We start from the raw sequence: 8,814 nt of genomic DNA, 5'->3' as shown, positions 1-8,814 counted from the left end.
GATGCCGGAGCCGGGCCGGGCGCTCGGGGCTCTCTCCCGGGCCGCTCCGGCCCCGGTGCTCCGGGCCCGCCCGGCCAAAGTCCCTGCGCCATGAGCGGGGCCCCGGGCGGCCGCCGCCCGACCTTCCCCGGGCTCCCAGGTAGGGCCGGGGCCGGGGGTCTTGGGGAGGCTCGGGGCCCTTGGAGCCCCGGACCCAGTGTCGGTCCCCGCAGGGGAGCGGGTGCTTGAGGAGGCGGCGGGCGCCCGGCAGCGCTGCGGGAACGGCGGCGGCTTCGTACCGGGGACGCTGCTCTGCACCGACCGCCGTCTCGCCTTCCTGCCCGGCCAGGTGCGAAGGGAACACCAGGAACACTGGGAATACGGGAGCGGGACCGGAAACGGGACCGCGGGGGCCCCGTGCCGCCTGCCCGGGGGAGCCCCTGTCCTGGCGCGACCCCATCCCACCGCATCCCGATCCCATTTCGAACCCATCCCACCGTACCCCGACCCTCGGCTCAGCCCAACCCCACCGCATCCCTGACTCCCATCCCAGTTCGTTGACTGCGGAACACGCCGTGTTCGCCCTGGGAACTCCTCACTGCAGGACATGGTGGGGGACAAGGCACAAGGGACATTTGGGTCCAGATCCATCCCCACCACACTTCCTGGGACTCAGGGGACACTCTGGGGTTCTTTCCAGCCCTCCCCAATCTCCCACAGGCTCCTGGCTCCCGTGGCCTCCTCCACTCAGAGGACGAGGTGGCCCTGCCCTGCATCCACAAACTGGTGGCAGGTAATGGGGACATCCAGGGGCACAAAGGATGGGCTGGGCAGGTCTCGGGTCTCAGCCCCATGTAATGAGTTTGGCAGTTCTCAGCTGGCCCTGACAGCCTCATCCCCCTGACCCCAGCCAGCAGCTTCTCCAAGCCCAAGGTGCTGACTGCCACCTCCACCCTCAAGTTCATCCCCGAGGAACTCTCCGTCTTCTGTCGGGATTTCCGCCTGCTCCACTTCTACTTCCCTGAGAACGGGTTGGCTCTGCAGGCGTTCCGGGTAAGCCAGGGAGGCACAGAAGTGTTGCACCCTCACTCTGGGGTACCCCACAGTCCCGGGGAACCCTAGAGGGCTCACAGCCCATCCCTGGCTGCCTTCGCAGGTGGCCAATGCCATCGCACAGGCACGGGAGGCAGCTGCGTGGCTGGGGGACGCTGCTGAGGGACACGACGCCTGGTCCTGCCCTGGCGAAACCCCCCCAGAGGAGGAGGAGGAAGAGGATGAGGAGGAAGGCTCATCCACCATGCTGCTCTTTGAGAGCCTGCGGGACTGGGAGAAGGAGCTGCAGCGTCTCGGCGCCGCAGGCTGGAGGGTGAGCGCCGTCAATGAGCGCTTCGACATGGCCCCCAGGTATGGTCCCATCAGTCCCCCAACACTGTCCGAGCCACTGAATGGCACCTGTGATGTGGGGGACCCGACCCTGTGTCCCACCTTCCCACAGCCTCCCCCAGTACCTGTGGGTGCCCAGTGGGCTTCTGGACCATGACCTCAAGCGAACCTTTGCCCACTTTCAGGAGCGACGGGTGCCTGTGAGTGCCTGGGCAGGCCCTGGCTGGGTGGGGGGCGCTAGGAGGGGGACAAGGGGCACCACCCTGTTTCTCTTGCAGCGCCTGTGCTGGCGCCACCCGGGTGGGGGGGACCTGCTGAGAGCTGCAAGCTTTCACCCGGCCTCAGAGCCAGGCAGCGAAGACGTGAGGTGGGTCCCAGCGGGCCCGGGGGGTGCTGAGGGTGTGCCCCTGGCCTGGCCTCACCTGGAGATTCCCGTGCCCCCCAGGTGCCTGGAGACGCTGCTGCTGGGGGACCGTGGGCCCTGCGTGTTGGCCGACACGGCCGAGCTGCCCACGCTTGCTGACATCCAGCTCGCCCACCTGAGGCTGCAGGCACTCTGCACTGGTAAGTGGCACTGGGTGTACCTGGGGACCCCCAACCCTCCCAGGGGGCCGGGCCTTCCCCTCTGCTGAAACCCCATCCCATGGGATCCAGGTGCGGTGGCAGAGGAGAAGTGGCTCTCGGCCCTGGAAGGGACGCGCTGGCTGGACCACGTCCGGTGAGCAGGGGCCAAGGGGACTCTTTGGGGTGTAGGGGGTAAATTCACCCTAAATCCCATGGTGAAATGTCCCCCCCAGCCCACCTGGCACTATGGGGCGATGAGGGCATTGAGGTGGGGCCATGAGCCACCCGAATGGGTGACTGTGGCATTTTGGGGTGCCTTGAACCCCTGCTTTTTCCCCCCAGCACCTGCCTGAGAAAAGCTGTGGAGGTAGTGTCGCTGCTGGCAGGGAAGCGCTGCTCCGTGGTCCTGCAAGGTGGGGGCACCAGGATGGGGGGTGGAAAAGGATGGAGGGGGCTGGAAAGGGGACACCCCCCTCACCACCTTGCCTCCCCAGAGCCCTCAGACCGGGACCTGAACTGCCTCCTGGCCTCTCTGGTGCAGCTCCTGGGGGACCCCCATGCCCGCTCCCTGCCTGGCTTCCAGAGCCTGGTGCAGCGGGAATGGGTGGCAGCTGGACACCCCTTCCCGCACCGGCTGGGGCTGCTCCGCCGGGACACCCCTCGAGAGGAGGTGAGACCCCCCATTCCTGTCCCACCAGAGTGACAGGAGTTGGGACCATGCCTAGGAGGAGGTGAGACCAGCTCATCCCGTATCCCCCCCAGGCCCCCGTGTTCCTGCTGTTCCTGGACTGCACGTGGCAGCTCTTGTGGCAATTCCCGGCTGATTTTGGCTTCACTGAGGCTTTTCTCCTGGCGCTCCACGACAGCAGCTTCAGCCCCTATTTCAGCACTTTCCGCTTCAGCTGCCAGCGCCAGCGGGGCCACAGTAGCATGGTGAGGGGCAGGGACACTGCTGCATCCCCACACTCTCCCATTTCACCCCTTTATCTCCTCACTCTGTTTCTGTTTCTCCATCCCCGTTCTAAACTGGGGATGGGCACCCCCGGATCTCCTATTTTACCCCTTCTTTTCCCCTCTGTGCCTCGGTTTCCCCATCCCAAATGGGACTGACTTCCCAACTCTTCCCCTGCAGTCCCGGCTCCCCAGCCAGACCTACCGGCCCATGGGGGGCTGGCAGGACCCTGGGGGGCACAGGAGGGGCCCCCACACCTGCATCTTCCCCCCGGTCTGGGCCTGGGGGCGACGCTACTCCCGGCAGCAGCGGGAGCAATTCCAGAACCCCATGGGACCCCCGGCCCCTGCTGAGTCCCTGGCTCCAGGCACGGTGAGTGTCACTGTGGGGGGGGGCTGCACCTTTCCTTTGCCTCTCATTTGTCCTTCTGGTTGCCTTTTCCCTCCCTTTTTCCTTTAATCCCTATCGTTCCCCCCATTTCCTCTTTCAGCCCCTTTTATTCCTAACGCCTATTTTTCCCCCCACTTTTCCTCCCCTGTCTCCCTTCACAACGGATTTCTCCCCTTTTTGTTTTCCCCAGATCCCTACTCCCTCTCATCCCTCAGCCCGGCCGGATGTCCCTCCATTTTTCCTAATCCCCGTTTTGCCCCTTTCCCAGCCTGGAGACCCCTGCCTGTGGGGGGGGGCCAGGCTGGTGCTGACGCTGGCTAAGGGCTCCTTGTGCCCCCACCCCCTGCCCTGGTGGAGCCGCCCACCCCTGCGCTCCCCACACCGGGTGTCCCCCTCCGAGAGCCAGGGGACGCAAGGGGGGCTCTTGGACACCTGCCATGCCCCCCCGGGGCTGCTTCTGCCCTGCACCGCCGGGCCCTGCATCCGGCTCTGGCACCGCTGTTACCTCAGGGGGCTGCCCCAGGAACAGGTACTGGGGAAACTGAGGCACGGGGGAAGGCTGGGGCCTGGAGGGTCCCGGTTTGGGGGGTCCCGGTTTGGGGGGTCCCGGTTTGGGGGGTCCCGGTTTGGGGGGTCCCGGTTTGGGGGGTCCCAGCCTGTCCTGCTGCTTGGGCTGGGGGTGAGGCTGGACACAACTCGTGTCCATCCAGCTAACCCTATCTCTGTGTCCAGCAGGGGGGAGGGAAGGAAGGAAGGGAGGAAGGATGGATGGAAGGATGGATGGATGGATGGATGGATGGATGGATGGATGGATGGATGGATGGATGGATGGATGGACGGATCCCATGTCCATTCATCCTGCCCTGTCTGTGTCCCTGTCCTGTGCTGGACATTCTGCCCTGTGTTACTGTCCTTGTGTCCCTGTCCCATGATGAACACTCCACCCTTATCCATGTTCTCACCCCTGTGTTCCTGTCCCATCCCTGTCCCGTGTCCCCATCCCTCACCCCCATCCCTCACCCCCGTCCCGTGCTGGACGTGGTCTCTCAGCAGCGTGGGCGCTTGGCCCCATCCCTGGCCGGGCTGGCTGAGGAGCTGGAGCTGCTCCAGGACCGGCTGCACACCTGGAACGTGCGGAGGCCCCACTGAGAGCCCGGAGGGCACCTGACCGCAGCTCCGGGACGCCGCCAGGATCGCTCGGGGCTTGGGGCCTCTGGAACAGCCCGGTGCCTCTGGCTGCTCCTTGTAGCTGCTCCCGACTTCCTCTGGGTGCTTGGGGGTCCCGGGAAGAGCAGAACGTCCCGAGGCGTCCCCGATGCTGAACGGACACTGCCGGCTCACGGTTTTCCATTAAATTCGTGCTGCTTCCATGAGGCTGAAGGAGCTCAGGGATGGGGATTGGAGTAGATGGGATAGGACTGGAACGGGCATGGCAGTGGGGATGGAATGGCTGCGGGAGCCCAGACCTGGGCCCTCCGGCGCTGGGATCACGGGGCACTGAGGGCACTGCTGGCCGCCAGTGCCATGTCGCGACAGAAGGGCAGCAGCGCCTGCCCGCCCCTCCGCCCGCACCCAAAATGGCGGCCGCGCCTTCTCCGCGTGAGGCCACTTCCGGTCTGTCACGCGCGCGAGGCTTGCGCGTTGACGTCGCGCACGTCGTGCGTGCTGGCGTGCGTGCGGCCCCGCGCGCGCGGAGCGGGAGCGGGAGAAAATGGCGGCGGGGCCGATTTCGGAGAGGAACCAGGGTGGGAACGGCGGGGGCGGTGTCCGGGGGCACCGGGGACAGGGCGAGACCAGGGCGACACCGCGGGGGTCCTGTGGAGACCTTGGGTACACTGGGGCCATCGGGGGGGGCTGGGGACGATTCTGGGGGGAATGGGTATTCCTTTCCTGGAGACACGGGAAGGCGCTGGAGGGGATTTTGGGCTCCCTGGGGACACGGAGTGGGGCGCCGGGGGAGCTCCGGCGCCACGGTGGGCTCTGGTTTCCCGAAGGATAAAGGGGGGCTGAGGGGCCGCCTCCTGGATTAAGTGCTGACGGGGGGTGGCTTTGGGTTCGGGGGGCTTTGATTTGAGTGATGTCAGCCCCGAGCCCCCCGTTATCTCGCGGGTGTCCCGGCTCTGACCTCGATTCCTCGCAGATGCCACGGTGTACGTGGGGGGCCTGGACGAGAAGGTCAGCGAGCCTCTGCTCTGGGAGCTCTTCCTGCAGGCCGGGCCAGTGGTCAACACGCACATGCCCAAGGACCGGGTCACGGGCCAGCATCAGGGTGAGGAACCCCCAGATCCCAGCCAGTAGAGCTGGCGGTGGGATTGGGATATGGGAGAGGGGGATCGTCCTCTGTCCCTCAGGAGGTGTTGGTGCCCCGGGGTTTAAATTAAGTGGGGACTGAATCAAGTATTAGGTGGCACGTAAATGAAACCAGGAGGGTTTCAGTCAATAATTAAATGGGGGTTTCAATGAGCTGGAGTTTTAAATCGAGTGGAGGGAGTGTGGGGAGGTCTCATTCTGTCTTGAAGTCCTTTTGGGGTCCCCCTTTGAGGTCCCTTGACCCTTCCCTGAACCCCGATCGGCCTCTTTGGGGTCCCTCAGGGTATGGCTTTGTGGAGTTCCTGAGCGAGGAGGATGCTGACTACGCCATCAAGATCATGAACATGATCAAACTCTATGGGAAACCCATCCGGGTGAACAAGGCCTCGGCCCACAACAAGAACCTGGACGTGGGCGCCAACATCTTCATTGGCAACCTGGACCCCGAGATCGATGAGAAGCTGCTCTACGACACTTTCAGCGCCTTTGGGGTCATCCTGCAGACCCCCAAGATCATGCGGGACCCCGACACGGGCAACTCCAAGGGCTACGCCTTCATCAACTTTGCCAGCTTCGACGCGTCGGACGCGGCCATCGAGGCCATGAACGGGCAGTACCTGTGCAACCGCCCCATCACCGTGTCCTACGCCTTCAAGAAGGACTCCAAGGGCGAGCGGCACGGCTCGGCGGCCGAGCGGCTGCTGGCGGCTCAGAACCCCCTCTCCCAGGCCGACCGGCCCCACCAGCTCTTTGCGGACGCCCCCCCGCCCCCTACCGTGCCCACCCCCGTGGTCACCGCGCTGGGGCCTGGGGTCACCCCGCCAGGTGGGTGACGGACCTGTCTGGGGCGGAGCTCAGGATGCTGGCCCAGCATCCTGCTGTTCTGCCCTGTTTCCACATTGCCTCTGGCAATTCCCACCTCTTCTCCCAAGTTTTTCTGTCGGCTTGTTTTCCCCTGGCCCACGTCCCCGCTGTGTTGCAGGCCTGCCTCCCCCCGGCTCGTTCCCGCCGCCGGTGCCGCCGCCCGGAGCGCTGCCCCCCGGCATGCCCCCGGCCATGCCGCCCCCACCGATGCCACCGGGCGCCGGAGCCCCCGGACCCCCCTCGGGGGCCGCCCCCGCCGGGGGACACCCCCCGCACCCGCACCCCTTCCCGCCAGGAGGGATGCACCACCCAGGTACGGAGCTGGCCGGGAGCGGGGCTGGAGTGGGGCTCAGCTCCTGCTGCTGGGGGCTGCGTGGGGGGATCCTCCTTTTGTCTTTCCTAGTCACGGAGTGGGGGTTGCGACTGCTGAAGGATTTGGGGAATTGAGGAAAACATTGCTGTCCGGGAGGCGCCTGAGCAGGGAGAGGTGTTGGTTGCCTTGAGTTGGGAAGGTGTGGGATGCGGGGACACGGGAAGGAAGGAAGGAAGGCACATGGGAAGGCAGTGATGCGGAGAAGGAAGGCAGGAGCTAATTTTGGCATTAATAATCTAATGAAACTAGTTTTTTCCCTGATTCCCCACATTTTGGCCCTGTGGTCCTGGGAAGGAGCTGTGTCTGCATCTCAGTTCTGGGTTCAAAAGCACAGATCTTGTGAAATGTGCAATTTAATGATTCTCTGGGATTTGTTTGATCCTGCGGCTCCAGAGCCTCCCTAATTAGGGAGCTTTGTGTGATCCTACTCTGGCCATGCCAGGAACAGATGCTGTGGGGCCTGAGCGGAGCCAATTACACCTGGCCAGGGAAAATGAGGCTCAGGAGGAAGGAATCTTTTTTAATGGGACAAAATGGGATAATGGGGAAAAAGGAAATTTGGGGGGACCCTGGTTGCTCCCATTGGAGCAGAGCAGCCTTGAGCTTTGGATCGCTCTGGGAGCTTGTCCAGAGTCTCCAGAGATGGGGATTCCTCACTGTCCCAGGGCTGCACACACTCGCTATCCCATCTCTTTTCCCACACACTTGCATCCAAGCCCTTTCCTCTTGCCGAAAAGCTCTGCGTTCCCTTTTCGGCAGCAGAAGCCCCTTTGCACCCCTGCTTTCCAGCTGGAATTGCGGTTCCTGGGGGTGCCCGGAGCTGCTTCCCAGCACCCCTAACTCCATCTTCCCCCTAGGAATGCCGCCGATGCAGGTGCACCACGGGCCACCTGGGATGGGGCAGCACCACCCAGGACCACCAGGCTCCGGAGGGCAGCCGCCCCCCCGGCCGCCCCCGGGAATGCCGCACCCTGGGCCCCCCCCCCATGGGGCTCCCCCCCCGGGGGCCACACTTTGGATCTCCGATGGGTGAGTGGGATCTGTTCTGGGGGGCTCTGCTCCGGGGGTAGGAGGAGGGGATGCACAGCTGGGCGTGAAGCAAGACCTGGGGGACCTTGCACCCCCCGCTCTGGGGTCTTCACAGGGTTTCCTCATTGTGACATGGGACCCTGCAACCCCCCCGTCGGGATATCCACAGCTTTGGGGTGGTTCTGGAGGCCTGCTGTGCCCACGGGGGTCTTGGGAGAAATTCCTGTTTCTGGGACCCCCACACAGAGGGAGTGTTGGCCAGGCTGGGGGCACCTGGGGGTGGGTGTGGCGGGCGTGGTGGGCACCTCCACGGAAGTCTGGGAGGTGAATTGGGGCCAATGGACCACGTTCCTCCAGGGGGCTTGTGGGGCTCTGGTACTGACCCCTCTGTCTCCCGCAGGTCATCCCGGGCCGCTGCCGCACCATGGGCTCCGTGGGCCCCCCCCGCTGATGCCACCCCATGGCTACAACGGGCCCCCCCGGCCCCCCCCCATACGGCTACCAGAGGGTCCCACTGCCCCCTCGGCCGGCACAGAGACCCCCTGGAGTCCCCCCCCGTGGGCCCCTGCGGGGACCCCTGCCCTGAGAGGTGGGGGACTCTCTGCTCCCCATCCTCAGCCTCCCACAGCCCCTTGTATCAACATTCCCATTCCTGCAAAGGGCTGGGGGCCGTCCCCTGGTCCTCCCTTCCCTCCCCATTTCTTCCCCCTATTTCTTTTTATAGTGTTAATTTCCCTCGCTCTCCACACTTCCTCCTGTTTCTCTTCCCCTGGAAGCTTTTCCAAACTCCTTTTTGCTGGATTTGTTGGTTTTGTATGGAAAGCAGTGGCCACCCGCTTGCAAGTAAAGGATTTGGGAACCAAAATGAGACTCTGCCTGTTTGTTGCCAGGTGAGATCTCTTCCCTGCTTGGGCTGTGGGGAAGAACCAGGCTGGAGGGATTTGGGGCCTGAGGAGTGGCAGAGCTGATC

General features: G+C 64.4%; 2 protein-coding genes across 4 annotated transcripts; both read left to right on the top strand.

Moving 5' to 3' along the window:
• On the top strand, window positions 1-4,417 carry MTMR11 (myotubularin related protein 11). Of its 3 annotated transcripts, none has more exons than XM_066206890.1 (15): window positions 1-139; window positions 213-328; window positions 700-772; window positions 890-1,032; window positions 1,136-1,383; window positions 1,475-1,562; window positions 1,641-1,729; window positions 1,808-1,926; window positions 2,017-2,080; window positions 2,269-2,339; window positions 2,421-2,596; window positions 2,689-2,859; window positions 3,059-3,250; window positions 3,459-3,797; window positions 4,319-4,417. In XM_066206890.1, the coding sequence occupies exons 1-15, from the start codon at window positions 91-93 to the stop codon at window positions 4,415-4,417; spliced, it is 2,037 nt and encodes a 678-aa protein (XP_066062987.1). In that variant the 5' UTR covers window positions 1-90. The 3 variants fall into 3 exon arrangements, with proteins under 3 accessions (XP_066062987.1, XP_066062988.1, XP_066062986.1); XM_066206891.1 differs by having other exon boundaries at window positions 198-328; window positions 3,537-3,797; XM_066206889.1 differs by having other exon boundaries at window positions 198-328.
• Window positions 4,418-4,902: 485 nt separating this feature from the next.
• Window positions 4,903-8,531, top strand: SF3B4 (splicing factor 3b subunit 4). The gene is given in 8 exon segments (XM_066206892.1): window positions 4,903-5,013; window positions 5,409-5,537; window positions 5,861-6,403; window positions 6,561-6,755; window positions 7,673-7,788; window positions 7,790-7,844; window positions 8,245-8,327; window positions 8,329-8,531. Coding segments are annotated over 8 exon segments (1,257 nt in total). The 5' UTR covers window positions 4,903-4,979; the 3' UTR covers window positions 8,431-8,531.
• The last annotated feature ends 283 nt before the right edge of the window (window positions 8,532-8,814 follow it).

This window comes from Chamaea fasciata, unplaced genomic scaffold (assembly GCF_029207755.1).
Source record: "Chamaea fasciata isolate MVZ Bird 193981 ecotype frontalis unplaced genomic scaffold, bChaFas1.0.hap1 SCAF_31, whole genome shotgun sequence".
In the NCBI taxonomy this organism is placed as follows: domain Eukaryota; kingdom Metazoa; phylum Chordata; class Aves; order Passeriformes; family Sylviidae; genus Chamaea; species Chamaea fasciata.
The sequence above is the reverse complement of the archived record's forward strand: the minus strand, read 5'-3'. Positions and strand labels throughout refer to the sequence as shown.